Source organism: Botrytis fragariae (genome assembly GCF_013461495.1).
Source record: "Botrytis fragariae strain BVB16 chromosome Unknown tig00000006, whole genome shotgun sequence".
NCBI lineage: Eukaryota > Fungi > Ascomycota > Leotiomycetes > Helotiales > Sclerotiniaceae > Botrytis > Botrytis fragariae.
Window position 1 is genome coordinate 20,532 of NW_023500988.1, and position 16,730 is coordinate 37,261.

The 16,730-nt window shown below is 41.7% G+C and overlaps 7 protein-coding genes across 7 annotated transcripts; 3 read left to right on the top strand and 4 right to left on the bottom strand.

The window, feature by feature from the left end:
- Positions 1-1,985: 1,985 nt before the first annotated feature.
- Bfra_001179 (putative cyclopropane-fatty-acyl-phospholipid synthase protein) lies at positions 1,986-3,835 on the bottom strand (the record flags this gene model as incomplete). Its single annotated transcript, XM_037331617.1, has 2 exons — positions 1,986-3,245; positions 3,293-3,835. The coding sequence occupies 2 exons, from the start codon at positions 3,833-3,835 to the stop codon at positions 1,986-1,988; spliced, it is 1,803 nt and encodes a 600-aa protein (XP_037195771.1).
- Positions 3,836-4,318: 483 nt separating this feature from the next.
- Positions 4,319-5,373, top strand: Bfra_001180 (putative multiprotein-bridging factor 1 protein). Its single transcript, XM_037331618.1, has 2 exons — positions 4,319-4,581; positions 4,691-5,373. Exons 1-2 carry the CDS (start codon positions 4,423-4,425, stop codon positions 5,141-5,143), a joined length of 612 nt encoding a protein of 203 aa, XP_037195772.1. The 5' UTR covers positions 4,319-4,422; the 3' UTR covers positions 5,144-5,373.
- Positions 5,374-5,958: 585 nt separating this feature from the next.
- Bfra_001181 (putative dna mismatch repair protein msh-2 protein) lies at positions 5,959-7,551 on the bottom strand (the record flags this gene model as incomplete). The annotated part of the gene is made up of 1 exon (XM_037331619.1): positions 5,959-7,551. The coding sequence occupies one exon, from the start codon at positions 7,549-7,551 to the stop codon at positions 5,959-5,961; it is 1,593 nt and encodes a 530-aa protein (XP_037195773.1).
- Positions 7,552-8,438: 887 nt separating this feature from the next.
- Bfra_001182 (uncharacterized protein) lies at positions 8,439-10,775 on the top strand (the record flags this gene model as incomplete). The annotated part of the gene is made up of 2 exons (XM_037331620.1): positions 8,439-9,187; positions 9,707-10,775. The coding sequence occupies 2 exons, from the start codon at positions 8,439-8,441 to the stop codon at positions 10,773-10,775; spliced, it is 1,818 nt and encodes a 605-aa protein (XP_037195774.1).
- Positions 10,776-11,386: 611 nt separating this feature from the next.
- On the bottom strand, positions 11,387-12,473 carry Bfra_001183 (putative arsenical pump-driving atpase protein; the record flags this gene model as incomplete). Its single annotated transcript, XM_037331621.1, has 2 exons — positions 11,387-12,028; positions 12,093-12,473. The coding sequence occupies 2 exons, from the start codon at positions 12,471-12,473 to the stop codon at positions 11,387-11,389; spliced, it is 1,023 nt and encodes a 340-aa protein (XP_037195775.1).
- Positions 12,474-13,223: 750 nt separating this feature from the next.
- On the top strand, positions 13,224-13,724 carry Bfra_001184 (putative hydroxyisourate hydrolase protein; the record flags this gene model as incomplete). Its single annotated transcript, XM_037331622.1, has 1 exon — positions 13,224-13,724. The coding sequence occupies one exon, from the start codon at positions 13,224-13,226 to the stop codon at positions 13,722-13,724; it is 501 nt and encodes a 166-aa protein (XP_037195776.1).
- Positions 13,725-13,962: 238 nt separating this feature from the next.
- Positions 13,963-14,715, bottom strand: Bfra_001185 (uncharacterized protein; the record flags this gene model as incomplete). The annotated part of the gene is made up of 2 exons (XM_037331623.1): positions 14,412-14,715; positions 13,963-14,321 (listed from the first exon to the last, which is right to left on the bottom strand). Exons 1-2 carry the CDS (start codon positions 14,692-14,694, stop codon positions 13,963-13,965), a joined length of 642 nt encoding a protein of 213 aa, XP_037195777.1. The 5' UTR covers positions 14,695-14,715.
- Positions 14,716-16,730: the final 2,015 nt, after the last annotated feature.

Consider the following 16,730-nt stretch of genomic DNA (forward strand, 5'->3'; position numbering starts at 1 on the left):
TTTATCCGCGACATCATGTGCCCCAGCTTTGTTTCTGGAGAAAGTTTATGATCGCACTGACGAACAGTTAAAAGTTCAGACGATTTCAAATGGCAAATAGCAAATAGCAAATAATCAATATAAAATTAAAGATGCTACTGGAGTGGCTGTGAATTCCCCAGTTTCATATTCTCCTTCGACTGCCCAATGCGATGAACTATGAAAACAAACGCAAGGGTATGAAGGATATTGAAATAGATGGATAGTCGAGACCGTGAATAGATTGTGTTTGTGGGTTGCAAAAGGCTAGATGGATCAAATCAGGAGATTTCTCATCCCGTAACTCATGATTTTTAGACAGATACTCGAATAGATCGATCCGATATCCTGATAATGCGAAAAACAATATTTGAGAAGTCTCAAAATTATTCGCGAGTAAGATTTGGATGACTTCCATTTGACACGCTAAATTACGAACTCACAGCGCCTTGGCCCCACCATTTACTCAGGCGTTAATAGGCATGATAGGTCTATGATGGCTTTGGCAAGAATGATCATGGTGTGTATATAGCTTGAAGCACGTACACTTAGAATAAATTACCCCCCCCCCCCCCCGAGCCTCCTCTACCTCCGCAAGAAAATGGCTTTCGGCGCGAACTCAATCACCACTGCGCTTTCAACAAACAACAAATAATTAATGCTGTATTTAATTGCATATTTGGATAGCCGCGAAGAATAATTTCAAAAGGCGAGATGAATTGATCAAGGTGAATACATGAGAACCCGACGTTTCAAATGACGGAATGACTGATTGGATTTGAGCTGACTGTCCCACAACTAGATCACAGAGCGACTCGGTCGACCAATCAATTTCACGACAACATTAATGCGGTAGTTTGCGAAGCTTTTTGAACTCTATCATCAGAATGGCAGAAGAAATATTCTCGGCGGCAGAACTACACCCGCTGCGAGCATTCTACGATGATTGGATTTGATCATAGCGTCTTTTAAGTGCGCGATTCGGAGAGGCCCAAATAACTTCCACAGAACAGGGACTTAGGCGTGCGAAATCAAAGAACTTTACAAAACGTCAATTCAATCTGCGGAGCATATACTGTTTGGTTCGTCGGAGTAACTTCACGACCGGCGGTGCGTTGAGGTCAAGCCCGTCCAAAGAGTTGATTGCTTCGACTTCAGATGGGAATAGCTCGCGAAGCCAAAGGGACGCAGGGCGCCGGTGGATATTTCAGACAGATTGAGATACATGCTCGCTATGGCTACGAGTAGATGCATTACCGTCGAATTATTCAGGCAGTACTACCCACACAAATGTCGAATTGACGGTCGACTGGGTGAAACTTGTTGCGCAGAACATCCTCCCGCATCTTTTCGCACCTTTCCGCACCTTTCCGCACCTTTCCGCACCTTTTCGCACACCGTCATAGAGAATCTCAGAGGCTGTTAAGAAATAGTCTAGGGCCAAAAGAACTTTTATCTATTCGCACTTTCAAAGAATGGTGTCAAATCATCCTTGAGGAAATTCGGAGGGTCAATGTTCAAAATGGTTGAGAGCAAAAGAGGAGGAAAGAGACAATAGAAACCGCCAGTGTCAGACTACCAGCAGGTACCACGCTATCTTCATTTGTTCGAAAAGAGACAAAAGTCGAAGAATTATTCTTTTGGGCGGAGAGAGTTTTGGGAAAAGGGGATACGCATCGGCACCCCGCACCAAATGACAGCAAGCTAGGTTCCAGTATTTGTTGGCGTTCCCAAGGTTTAACATTGAGCGATCCTTGGGGAGATGTCAATTGAGAATATTCGAATTGTTTGAAAGCAAAAGAGGGTTTGGGGGTGGGAATTAGAGATTGGGGTATAGGGTGTGTTTTTAGTTTGTAGATGAAAGCATTCAAAAGTTGCTGGATTTGAAGGGTTGAGCTCTCAAGTATTTCAATATCATCATTCGATATTCCCCGCATCTACCATACATTATTCCCAACATCATGCTTTCAATGTCCCAAGCCAGTGTATGCATTTAAATAAATAAACCACATCTTTCCTGTTAACCACCAAAAGCCTCCAATCTTTACCAACCACCATTGGAAATTCAATAAATCCTCCCATCCCAAAGCAATCCAATCAGAAAGCCACATCTTGAGCAGTATCCTCTGGTATAACATCGAAGTGACATTATCGGTGTGCTTCAGAATGTATTTGTCAAATGAAGAAAATAAATTCCCAGTAAGAGCATCAGAATCAGCATGAGAGCATATACGAGTGGAATGAATTGCTCGGAAAAATACACAGGTAAGAGTATTTTCATCCGATGAATGAAAGTTTTCTGGCACTGCTTGCTTCTCTGACTTCAAAGGGCGTGTCCATAAAAGATTCAAGTGAGAGATAGATACAGTTTCATTTTTCGATTCCATTTCAAACCCTTGTACGATGTCGACATATTTGATGAATTGGGTGTAGAAAATCGGTGTAAGTACTGATATTTCTATGGGTTTTGCTAATTCCGGTGATATTTGAGCTGACGGAGAAAACATGATTTCTGGGGTATTGTCAAGAAGCCCAGCAGGTCTGTACTTCAAAACTAAAGGCTTGTCCGCTAGCTCAATAAGGTGTTGTAAGAATTGTCGAAATGATCTCTCGATAGACATTTGAGTTTTATCGGCATGTCTTGAAATGGTCTTTTTGAATGGTTCCGGACGCGAAACCCAGGGTAAGGACCGTTTGAAAAATAATTTGGAGGCTTGGACTAATGTTCGAGGGAATGTAGCGAATCCTACCCACCACCATGATAGTAGAAATTCAGTCTTCTGGAATATCGACATGGTAGATGGGTCGAATGCATGGCCATCAGAGAAGACTCTTGCTACTAAGAATGGACGTTCAGTAGAACTAAGCGTCAATGTGAGATCCAGAGGATTATGTCCAGAAAGCGATGGAAAAAATGGATCAGAAGCTGAGACGGAATAAGAACCACTTCGAGAATTGAATGGAGAAACATAAAATTCCTTGGACCAAGTACTTGTGAACCTTGGTGGTTTGCCTTTTTGTTCCTCTATTTTGGAATCTTCCGCATCTTTTGGTGTAACAAAATAAGTATGACGTTCATCGAATGTGTTATTGACTTCGAGGATAACAGCTTTCAATTCTCTATTCCTTGAATAAAGGTTCCAAATTGAAACCGGATTATTTTGATACCCAAGAAACTTAGAAGATGTCAAGAGATATGCAAATGGATAATCTTCATGATTTAAACCCTAGATTTTGTCAGCAGTATCCTGAACATATGAAAAATCGAAATTACCTGATCGTGAAGAAATCTTTTCAATTTTCCTTCTAATCCGCCAGAGACGTGACCCCTCTCCAAATAATAATCTCCATCCACGACATACCAAGGACTCATTGGTTGAAGGGATAATAATCTTCTATACCATGGGAGTCCATCATTCTTTTCATCGACTGAAATCATTCCTCCTGAAGAGCCTGTCCAACCAATGGGTATGCCCGTTAAAAGATAGGAGTATGAGAAACCATGTCTCTTTGGAAATAGCCTCAAATGACTTGTTTTCGTAGGAAAGAGCATAGGCTGCAAAATTTGATCATCTAGATTGGTAGATGCTATCTGAAGCCCTCGGACATATCGAATAATTTGAAGAAATGAAAACAGCACACCTGTGCCCGTGGCAATGGTAATAATGGTTGATAGGTCAACATATTTCTGGATTGATTGTGAAAATGAATGTCTATTCCGTATAATCGAAAAAGCGAAAATAGTTGATATATCGGACACTGATCCGAATAGTCCAATGAGTGTGATTGAGGTGAATGCAAAATAAGAAACACCCATGACGCGGTTTGGAAATCTAGGGGAGGCGATGTTGAGTTCTTTGATGATGCATTTTTCTATTTGAAATGTTCCTAATCTCAAGAACTATGAATCGTGAGGAAACCGAAGGTAAAGGTAAATACGGGATAGCCTCTATATATAAGACCTCAAGGTTCTCGTATGATAGAATAGCAATGACGTTTTAGAGTTGTCTGAAGATGTAAAATACACGATGCATATGGTCAATGGGTACGTACTGGTACACTACTCTTAGAAATCAAAGTCTAGAGTCATACAAGGATATATTGCCATACCATTTCATCTCAATACAGTAAAGTTTCCCTTCCACGGCACTCACCGCTTGACGACATAACTTAACCCTGCTTACATAAGAAATTCTTTTTGTATCTGATTCATTCGGCGAGAGGAAGCGCTATTCAATTGCCACAAATAGAAGTCATCAATCCTTCTTCAGCTTTTTACAACATACAACCACATCAGCGTCAAATACCCTCGATAAATTTCCGGAATTCCTTTACTTTCAATTAAACATCCCATCCTTTCAAGCAACACTTTTTAATCAAAAACCCACATAAAAATCAATCACCATGGATGACTGGGAGTCAACTACAAAGATTGGAAAGAATGTTCGTGGAGGAGCTGGCGCAAACAGAGAGACTGTCATCAGAGGAGCTGCTGCATTGAATGCTGCTAAGAGAAGTGGAGGAGCTATTACTACTGAGAAGAAATTTGCTTCCGGTAATGCTGTAAGTCGAATCCATTCAATCATTAACATTTACCCCGCGACCCCGCGACCTTCTTTCTGCAAGCCTTACATTTGACCGCCATAAACCATAGACTAACCTATTCAAATAGGGCTCTTCAGGAGAAGGTCAACATCTCACCAAAGTCGATCGCTCCGATGAAATCATTAAGCCAAAGACCGTTGGTATGGAAGTAGCCCGAGCCATCCAAGATGGGCGCAAGGCCAAAAACATCAAAACCCAAGCCGACCTCGCCAAATTATGCAACACTACCCCAAAGATTGTCAACGACATGGAAAGAGGTGTCGCCACTCCTGATCAAAAAGTTTTGAACAATATGGAACGTGTTTTGGGTATTAAGTTGCGTGGAAATGATATTGGAGGTTCCAAGTTTGGAGGACCAAAGAAAAATGCTACACCTGCTCCTGCAGCAAAGGCAGCACCCGTTAAGACTACAATTAAGATTGTTCCTCCTACGGCTGGGCCACCGAGTGCGAAGAGTGGAACTCCTGTTTCTGGTACCCCTAAGACTGGTACTCCAGGTGGAGCGGATGATGATGAGTAAATGCGGATAGTGTGATGATGTTATAAGGGGGCGAGTCCTAGCAATGAGTATTGGTGGACGGTAGATGGTGAATGGTAGCTACTTCAAGCTATGGAGTTTATGAATAGATGAGATGCATGAAAGAATAAATGAAAGCATTAGATATCAAGAGGTTTTCATTGCGTTGGATTTCAATGTTATTATACCTGGCGATTATGGTCCATCAGAGTAGATAAATCATTTACTCAATTCAAACCTTTTTCTCCAATTGATTCACAATGTCTTGACTGTTTCCTGGCGAAGCCTGTTCTTCCTACTAAAGAACTTTTCTCCACCTGACCTTTCTTGTTCGATCTTGGCCGACACTTGAACAAGATCTCTGTTTCGGATGCACTCTAGCTGCCTCAGTTCGTAATGAGCATGCTTCCCTAAAATGGTGCCGAAGCGATGCAAATAGTTGGCCCGAAAGACAACGCTCGGCATGGAAAGACTGGTAGTGGGCACCTGATGCCGCTGTGATTCCACTTGTGTCAGTAAACAAAAGGTCATTCAGTAATTATTCATTCCGTTTGGGGTTTCTGGTTATACAATTCTATTCTTCCATCCCTTCTTCCTTCCTTCCCGTCCATTGCTCCTCGGTCCTGTATCCTGTATCCTGTATCCTGTATCCTGTATTCTGTATCCCGTATCCTTCAACAAGCTGGGTAAAACTAACAAACCATAGTACGTCGCGCTCCTAATATATACAAAACAAGGGTATCTTTTTCAACCAATACAATATACAAAATCTTAAGAGTCATTTTCCAACACTCACGATATTCAACTCAATTTGAGGTTCAAGCAGCTTGGGCTTTCTTGACCCTATCCTTAACATTCTCCTCCAAAATCTTCTTCTCCCTATCAAAAACCACCGCTTCCATCTTCCCAATCCTAGCCAATTGAACCCATTCCGGCGCAATCTCAACCGCTAATAACTTCACAACAGTAATCGCTTCGTCTTTCGATATAGGAGTCTTGAATGAATCTTTCAATTTTCCAATTAAAGTCGGCATGGTGAAAGATATTCTTTGCTGGCCAGCTGATCCCGACGTACTCAAAATACTGAGAACCTTGACAACTTCTTCCATTCTTGATAAAGCTGATTTGCGCGCTACTTGCGCAGGAGAAGGGGCTTGAGGAAGGAGAGATTGTTTAAGTTGTTTTGCGCGGAGACGCTCGAGAAGTGTAGGTTTCTTTTCGGTGGAGGGAGGGGAGGAGGTATCTGTAGAAGTCGCAGCTTGAATAAGAGCGGGGGATGATTTCGTTCTTCTGAGATCTTTTTTAGCAACAATACCGGCTTTCATATCTTCCAGCCGTCGTTGACCCTTGGCGAGGAGGGGTGTCATTTTCGAGAGCGAAGAACAAGGTGTGATTGGCTCCGATGGTAATTGCTTGATGAAGTCCTCAATAGCAACATTCTCCTCTTTCAATTCCCACTGACTTATTAATCTTTGCGAAAATATCTCATTGAGTCTTTCTTCATCAATCGGTCTCAAGTTATTACCCTTTTCGCCCCCATTCCCAGCTTCAATTTCGACACATATTTTCCCGGATCCATAATCTGATAGAGTGATTGTAGAAATCTTTTGATCTTCTGCGTCAACTTTGACATGAGAGTTCAAGACACCAAGAGCCCGGCTGATATCATCCAGCATGACCTTCCGTTTTCCCCATGCTCTGGCAACATCCGGACAGAGATTCCGTAAATCTGCGGGTGCATTAGATCCATTGTGGGCGCAGTGGAGGGTAAGTGTTGTGAGAAGTGCTGCGTGAAGATTGATAATATCGATGAGTTCAGTAGGGAGTGGTTCCTTAAGGTCGTCTTGTTGACTTGCTTCCTCCTTTCCTTCGGCGTCAATTTGTGAATGTTCAAGAGGAAGTGTCGAAACCTCCGTGCTACAATTCGAAGAAATAGATCGTAGAGATGAAAGAGACGGTCTTTTTTGAACAGGTCTTTTGGGGGTTTGTAGAAGGAGACGATCGAGCAAAGTGCGCGCGCCTTTTGTTGGGGTATCGGTGGTGATTGAGGATGTTTTGATAAGTTTGTGCGGTGTTTGTGGAACTTTCGACGGGAGGACCAGTTTTGATGGAAGTGTTTCAATTTCTTTGGCAGTCGTGGCAGTCGCAGTCGTAGTCGTTGCTATCTCAACATTCGATTCCTCCTCTGCATCCAACTTTCTCTTTCTTAAATTCGTAGAAGGTTTATCTAACTTAGTTACTGACACTGATGCCACATTCGCTTGTCTATTCTTTTCAAGTATTGACTTTGCTCCACCCTTTGTAATTGCTTTTGAAATCGTAGTAAAGGAAGTCAATGGTTGAATCTTGGTGGTTGCTGCACTTCTCGAAGAAGGCGCCGCGACCTTCCTTTTCTTGACCGCAGAAGGCATGATGGAAATTGTGATGGAAAGCAAGAATCACCAAAAATATACAAGGCAAGAATTATACAAGCAAAGTTTGTGAATGCAGTCAAAGTAAGATAGCAAAACTGAAGGTGCCCAAGTGTTAATTACTTTCGTACAAAATTTGAACAAGTTGGTTGATGGAGGAACGAAAGTTATGAATGAATTCACGACGCGTATAGTGGTCAAAGCGTGTTTTAACGCGTTAAGTGATTTTCATAATAGTATCTGTACGGAAATGGAACACATGTAAACCAATCAACTACCACCGACCTTTCGTATATCCAGTGATGCTAACATAGTGCTTACTGCTATAATTTAATCGAGACCTCATTTTTTTGCACAAGGCCAATTTCTGTCAAATACACACACCACTACAAATTCACAAGCACCAAAGGTAGAATCCTTTATGATAGCCAGCCGGCAAGATGTTATACACCAGCAGCAACAATTCATTTCAGTGGTAGTGAGGTACCCAGCTAAGCTATTGAGAGTGTCGTGTCGATTATCAGTAAGAAGAACAACCTAAGTATCATCAAAGCATACATTTTGGCCTTAAAGTATTCTGAGGCTACTATACTAGGTAACCAGAATCTCTCAAGAAAAAAGTCAGCAGTCAAAATTACCGTCTTCAATTCAAGAAAAGTGCAATTTTTATTGCAGTTTCGACTTCGAGAAGCCTCCGCGACTTCGTTCAAAGTCTATTTCTGGAAAATTGGAAGAAACATTGTTAGGTCCGGGCAAGGCGCGTTATTTGAGAATATTCTAGAGGCAACTATTGAAGGTGCAGAATATCCTCCATCAAACGAAACATACTGCAATTAAACCTCCGCCATATACTGACAGCATACAAGCAGCTCTTGGCATATAGCGACATGTCTCTCCCTTTCCTCCAAACTTTCCCACGAGAGATCCGCGACTTAATTTACACTTTTATCCTCGCAGATCCGAATGGTATCATTACTCTCTCGCCATGGTCTATGGAAGTTGCGCAGTCCTTTTCCATACTCCGAACATGTAAACAAGTACACAGAGAATGCAAGGAAATAATCTGGGAGCATAAAGGACTGAAATTGCGGGAGCTTCCTATCTTAAAATCCAAGCTCGAAAAGAGGATTTCAATGCTTGGCGAAACAACGCGATGGCATATATTCATACAATTGGAGGTATTAGATTGGGACGAATTAGAGTGGGTTGAGCGTGGTCTGGCAGCAGTGGCAGGGTCTCTACAAAAATTGCATGGTATTACAATCAAAGCGAGCAAAGAACGGCCACAAACAGTCGAGGAATTTGAGGATATTCTCGACCTAAGGGAAAACGGTGAAATAGTCGATGGAAGGTTATATCAAGAGTATCCTGGAAATGCTTCGACAGACAAAGGATATCGAACTTGGATGATAAACACTAGTTGGCCTCGACTGTCTCCTTGGGCCAAGAGAAAATGGTTGGCAGAAATGCTAATTGACACGACAGATACAAGCAAGCTATTAGACAGGATTCATGACCAATTTGGCGGGCAATTATATGTTGATGGGGTCTTATATTTAAAAGATGGAAAACAAGTTGTGAAGGGTTTGAAGCTTGATTCAAGAGATGGAGAGCTCAAAATTACTCCCAGACACAGGTAGGAATTTGTTCAACGGGGTTGAAGACGTTCGTATGATTTTAATTTCTTTTGGGGGGGAGGGGGGGAATGAATCCAAATCCATTGGGAATTATTTATAGGTTCATAGTTTCTAGAATATTCAAAGCTAGCCCGGACTTGGGCTATCAAACTACTCCGTACCTCTCAAAACTCGGAGTTTGATTCAATCATTGGAACCAAATGTTGTGTATCATCCGAAGATCGTAATACTGGGGTCTCGATTATGATGATCAATTCATTCACTCGTTCACTCGTTCACTCACTCAATTGACCCTTGTGAAAATCATCGGAGAATATCCGAATTGTGGGTTACCGGCGCTGGTCACAACTTTTTAAGCCGCGCAATTAATGATGTACAAAGAGGCTGACACTGACAATACCGTTTTCTTCACCTGCAACTGCTATGTGTAGCACATGACATTCTTTTCTATTAAATGTGCGGATTTCACTATATGTGACAATATAACACCATTTTTATCTAAATTTTAAAGCTCGTAGCTCCTTAGCCTTGATCTCCAACCCCCCGCAACCCCCTCCATCTTCTCCGCAATCCCCAGTCCTCATATACCAGTTCCCAGTTCTCATAAACCAGTTTCCAGTCTCCAGTCTCCAAGTCCCAAGTCCTAGGCTCAAAATGCGAATCAAAACACATCTCAATATCTTAATTGATATCCCACGAGAAATTCGAGACGAAATATACGAATATGCCTTTCAAACTCCATTCAATTGTGTCACTTACCGTTGTACCTTAAACAATACTTATAAAATACTACCTTATGATCCTCAAAACGACATTTGTCTTTCCAACTCCTCACTTCCCGCTCTCGGTCTTTTAAGTACTTGTTCTCAATTATACAATGAAGCTATTATCTCCCTCTGGAAGGTCAATAGCCTCGGACTCTGGCCCGCGGATTTACTTTTTCGCATGGGAAATCTGGGTGATGATACTTTTATACATGTTCAGTCACTACAAGTAAATCTCGATTTGACTGATCCCGATGATTTGAAATGGGCTGAAATGTTATTTTTGAGAATTGGAGGGAACTCTGGTCTTTGTAATGAAAGAAACGAGGGGGAAAGTTGGAGTGGTTTAAAGAAAGTTCAAATCAACCCTATGAGAACCGAGGAAATTAAAATGGATGTTAAATGGATGCAAAGGGTCTCAGAAGCTATGGACTTGCGGTGGAAAAGTGAGGAACTTTTCACTGGTATGAATCCAGATGCGGATAAAAGTTGGGGATTATATTCTCGGTGGATGGAGCTTCTTCGTAAGGCGGGAACACCGGGCAGTGATATATATCTAGGGGACTGGGTAAAAAGGACGGTCAGTGTAAATACGGCTTGGGATGACTGGGTGTATTGGGACCAAAACGAGTGGCTGAAGAAATCACCTCACGGGGCTGGTGTGAAGGGAATGGAAGAAGTGATGGAGGATTTCAGTGAGACTTTTGGAGGAGAATTATGGGCAAATGGGAAGTTGTGTTATAAGGATAAGGATAGACTCAAGAGAGTTTTTGAATTGAAACCGGTCGACCTTCTTGGAACCTATCCAGCGGTCAGCGAGTGATGGATATGCTAATGAATAGAGGGACGAATAACCGTAAGATTTGATCATAGATTGCCCGCGGCTCCTAAATCGTGGTATAGTTATAAAGGATCGACGGAGTTGTGGAATTTCGATGGGCCAGAATAAAGATCCTTGAGCGATTGGCGTTGAAGGGAATGAAGGGCGGTCTTTTAATGAAAAGGACTGGCTTGTGATGAGATTCGAAAGTGCTAGCTATCTTCCAGTTTTTGGAGTTGTGAGTTTCCTTTTAGGTGTACACTGTAGCATTAGGAAAACAGAGGTTGCAAAGCGGGAAAAATTAAGTTGATGAATCTTGACGATGCGATGATGCGACGATGCGGAGGCTACTTGGATGATAAAATTGACGACATATAAAACAGTCACCAAGGACGATCTTCATAATATTGTGGTCAAGATAACTAGCAAGCGATAAATCGATGATATGGTTGGTTTTCCACTGGGTCCATAAATGAATACAATTGGAGGTATGTCTGATACATGAGTGTGACTGGCTGAAATTGTGTCGTACAACTTGGCATGAAAGGCGGCATAGAGACGGCATGAAATATGGGTATCAAGTCTCAATTCTTTATATATCTTTCTCTAGAAATCTACAATCCTCCAGCAGGTGGAACATAAGGAGTAATGAGCATCTCACTAAACTTCTCCAATCTTTCTTTTCCTCTGACTTCCTCAACTAATAATGGCATCTTCACCACATTAAACTCATCATACAACTCCTCAATTTGTTCCAAATACTTCTTCTGCATCTTCCTTCTTGCATTACATTGATCACAATCACTTCCTTTCTTAGGGAACAGTAATTGATTGACCACTATACAATGTGTATCGATGTGATAAGAGCCCAGTTCTTGAATCATACGCTCCGTTTCGTAAAGAGAGAGGAATTCGGGTATGCAGACACAAACAAAAGTAGTAAGATTTTCGTCCTTGAATTGTCCATTTACTTCAGAAATTGTTTCGCGGAGACCCTCTAATTTCTCCATCATTTCGTTGAGATTTTGTCCATTTGGTAGAGAACCATTGGCTCCCAGTAAACCATTCAACATAGGCCCAAATTGTGTGGATAATTGGGAGACTTTCGCAAGGGCTTTCTCAAGAACGGTGGGAAACTGAAGAAAGCGGAGGGTGTGACCTGTTGGAGCGGTGTCGAAAATGATGGTTTCGTAGGAGAGAGATTTAACTTGTTTGAGGACTTCTGCGAACGACATAGCTTCATCAATACCGGGAATCTGCCAAACGCATTAGTAAACGAACACTCCCAGTAATAATTTTGTAGGGGCGAGGAGAACCAACAGCAAAAGCCAAATCTTGCATCATTCCACCCATGCCCGCAGCTGGTCCCTCACCTTCCTCAGCCTGTCCCATAAGTTCTTGGATACTACCGTTTGGATCAATTTCCATAGCACTCAAATTCTCAAAGCCATTAATAAGTCTAGCTTCCTTTCCAAACTTTTGCGAAAAGGCATCACTCAAATTATGTGCTGGATCTGTTGAAATGAGGAGAACTGAACGTCGAACTTTGGCGAGTTGAATGGCTAGGGAACATGATGTTGTGGTTTTTCCTACTCCTCCTTTTCCACCAACAAAGATCCAGCGAAGAGACTTTTGATCAAGGATTGATTGGAGAGTAGGCTCGAGTTGATCGTCGTCAGTGTTGATTACTGCGGTGGACATCTTGATTATGGCGGGATTGTGGCAGGACGGGGAACTGGATGAACGGGGTGAAGATCCTTAATTTATTTGATGATAAGGTAAGATTATATCAAAAATGGCAAAGGACAAAAGGGAACAGGAGAGAGTGATTATTCTGAGTAATCGAAGTCAAGTATGAATGATGGTCGATGTTGTTTCCCGAGTTCCTTGTAAACTCAAAGTTCTTGGTGAGTTCTAGAATTATCTTTTGCCTTCTGACGTCTTCTTCTTGCAAGTTGTCAAACGTACAGTGCGCTAAGTGATTTGATTCGCTAGCCCGGGAAGCTCTCTACCAGGCTTATCATTGGGGACAACACATTTCTCGGGAGTATTCATATTCAAATGTACTCGAGTTTCAAATGATCAAACAATGTCATCGCATTCCCTTCAATTCATATATCCTATGAATACTCATAAAGTCTAAAGTATAATTGAAGTACAAGGCTTATAACTACTGGGTAGTCTTTGCCCCCCTCCCCCTCCCCATCAAGCGTTAACACAAGGCTGAAGCGGCCATCTCCGATTTGCGAGGCAAGCCTTGTTTACTACTAGGTAGGTGTTTCTTTCTCTAGAATCAATTTTATCAATATATAATAATTATTTTTCAATTGTTGTTGCTTCATTCTACAACACCACTCAGTGCATTTCCCTTATTTAAGATCCTTCAAACTTGGTAGAGATTCATGTCACCATTCATCTACCGCTCTCACTCATTCACACCATTTACAGTCGATGCCCCGCAACCCCACCTCTGAACATTTCAACGAACGTCTACAAGCTATATCCTCACAAATTACCCCTCAATCAACATCTGCTTTGCACATAACAGAAATGGCAGAAAGGGATCCAATTACATGTCATGCTCTCGACACTACTACTGGTCGACCAGCTTCGGGAATCAGTGTCTCTTTAATCTGCCTTTCCGAAGAGTCCACCATCTTTCGTGCGATAACAAATGCCGACGGTCGAATCGCTAATTGGCGTAATGAGCAAGAGAATGTCACGTCCAAGAAAGTCGGCGAATTGATTGTTGAAGGGGGAAAGTTGAAGATTCAGAATCTGCCAATGGGTTCTAGCATGTGGAAACTTCGATTTGAGACCGGCGCATATTATGGTTACGAAAACACTTTCTTCCCTTGTGTTGAACTCAACTTCGTAGTTAAGGAAGGAGAGCATTTCCACGTTCCGCTACTATTGGGACCATACAGTTACACGACTTATCGAGGAAGCTAGTTTGAGGTCTTATGCTGTTTAATTCCATGAATGAAGTTATTTCATGATTCTGTTGAGGGAAAGAAATAATTACAAAGGGATACCAATATCAACCTTTCAAATATCCGAACTCCAAATCCATTGAACTCCTCGCTTGCTTGATCAAATCCCATCCCATCCAGTTTTGTGTTGCGTTCTGCGTCCATCAAAATTTCTCCTTCCAAATTCTTAACTCCTGGTTCCTTTTTACCAAACTCCTCTAAACTTTGTGTAAGTTCAACTTCCTAAGCACGCCCTTCCTTCTGTCTCCTGGTCTATACCCTTGATCATCTCGATCCTCCATTTCCACAAATTCTTCTACCGTTTTGGGTGGGTCGATCAGATCGTTTTGTTTCTCGACATCCTTTTCTATCGTCTTCATATCGCCACGGACATGATTACCGTTTGTATATTCATTGTTCTCATATAAAGGCACGCTTAGATGTGATCCTTTATGTCTGCTATGAAGTCTCCTGATGGAAAGTCGTGAATGAGAACGATAAATGTCAACTTCTGTTGATTCGAGGGTTGCAAAGGGTGAGGTATCTGCTTCGGGGTGTGGGAGTGTTGTATTACGATCTATTCTATTGTCAGCTTGTTTCCTTGGATTCTCGACATACATGACCCCTCTACATAAGATCGGGAAGGAAAGGAGGAATAATAACATACCATGACTCAAAGGCTCCGGAAATCCTGTATCCTTACCCAGAGAATTTCTCTCCATCCCTAAAGGTTCTTGCATATTCGCATTCATACTCTCATTATTGAAGGTATAATCAAAATCGCCAAATACCTCTCGTCGCTTTCGGGATAGTCTATGACTGGATCGAACACTTAAATTTAGAGTGCTACTAGAGGAGGAATCGATTGAGTCGGATGTTGTAGAAGTTGAGGAAGTTGATGAGGAAGGTCTTCGAAATGTTAGGACATTGTGCCAGAATGAACCCGTCATTTTGTTTGATTTGTATTCTTCTTTGAGGGGAACAAGAGTGAAGGTATTGTAAAGAGATAGATAGGTATGGTCGAGGTAATAAAAGGATCTTCAATATGAGTGAGACAATTGAGAGAAGTAATATGTAAAATGGTTTTCGTGAGGTTCAACAAGTTGCTGACTCTATTCCTTCCTGTTTGGTGTAGGCTTGCAGTATGCAGAAACCTAAATATGCAATGGCTCTCAACTATGAATCCTGTTCTCCCACACCGTATTCTGGGATACTCGAGAGTTTTCACTTATTGGCTCTGGCTCACAGATGGATTCTCTTGACTGTTGGCTTGATTGATTGATTGATTGATCGATTGTGTAAAGGGAAATTCATTCCAAACCCCCCAAACACAAACGAAATAACAATTACAGATATTAAATCATTCACTTACAAATAAGCTCAATTTAGTCCTACTTTCCGTTTCCATACAATAATAAGTATGAATGAATCTATGAGTACTAGGTAGGTATTATTATGAATGTCTCTAAGGTTGTCTTGATGGGCGGAGTGATTCAGAAGTGCATTAAAAAATGGAGAAATATTTAAACAGGGGGTTATGTTCCAAGACGTTGAATGCCTGGGCATACAAAGTAAGCTTTTTAAGGGCTCGAGAAAGGGTAGGGGATTACAAGGTTATTGGTTCTAAGGGTGTTCTAACTTCTAAGCCTATTCTGAGAAGATTCACCACCCAGGTAGATTTTCGAAGTTTTGAATGGTTGGGCTGATGGAAAAGGTCTTCATGACGTAAAAGTTGTCATCACGAGGATTGACGGTTGAAGTTCATTGGGGAGGGGGTTTCGATGGTAATACATCGTATGCAATTTTAGGGCTAGGGTGCAATTGACTACCTTACATGTTAACTGTACATCTTATACGTAGACTCGTAGGATGTGTTACTTCGGTAGATACTAGGCATGTAGGAGGTCGAGGAGGTATGCGCTTCCTTCAAGATTTGTTGACTTCAAACCCAATCGTATGGAATATAAAAAGGGAAGCTTTTCACGGGGACAAGATTCCATTTCTTGAATGATCAATTTTAAATATCATTAATTACCTTCCACGCTATTAAAGATCAGATTAGGGTAAATCTCCTCCCTCGATAAATTGATTTTCACACTCGAGTAGATTTCAGTGAAACCAAATCTCGTTACCATACATACCATGCCCCCATGCTTCCATGCTTGTTCTAATCTATTTTATGCTTCGAACATTTGGCCCCATATCGCTACGGCTGTATGGAGATTTCGGGAGCACGGCAAACCCATAAACGTCTACTCCGGGATAAGAGTGGCATTGATAGCATAAGTATGCATTTACATCTGGGTTTCAGAGTGGCTAGTGACAGATCAATTTGATTATACGCATGGGATTGGTTGAATCGAGAAAGAGAAAACAGGCTCACAAGGTATATGGAGTACTTCGTACGGAGAAACGAAAAACTTCAGCTGCAAGAGAGTGGCTTGAATATGCTTGGTTCGTTGGCTGTTACGTGTTGAATACTTTATATTTTTATCGGAGAGGGGGCTTGTGATATGATTCTTACTGAATACGGTTGCCTTACACGTACGTGCGAATTAACCCAAAAAAAGGTTTGCTTTTTATGCTATTCTTGTAATGAATGTAATTATTCCTACTTCTTTCTCCAGATGAGGGCAAGCCCCCAAACCCCCAGACCTCACTGCGCTCGAGAGTACAAACGTTGAATTAACATTAACAAAGATTAGAAGAAGATTCGGTTCCACGGCAAACCCGTTGTCACTGCCGTGTTACCTGTGTTATGTTATGCTGCGGGGTGAAAAGGAAAAAAAAGGCAAACTCGGCACGCTCGTGGCAATCTGGTTGCTGGTCGCTGGCAAAGGAATAATTTATTGGTTGTGGCCAAGATCCAAGAAGTTGTTCAACGATTGTGACTAAAAGGATTGAAATATATCGTATGATTTCCGTTGATTGATAAGATCATAGAAGAGAATCAGTTGTTCTTTTCTTCCACGACACATTGCCTCAT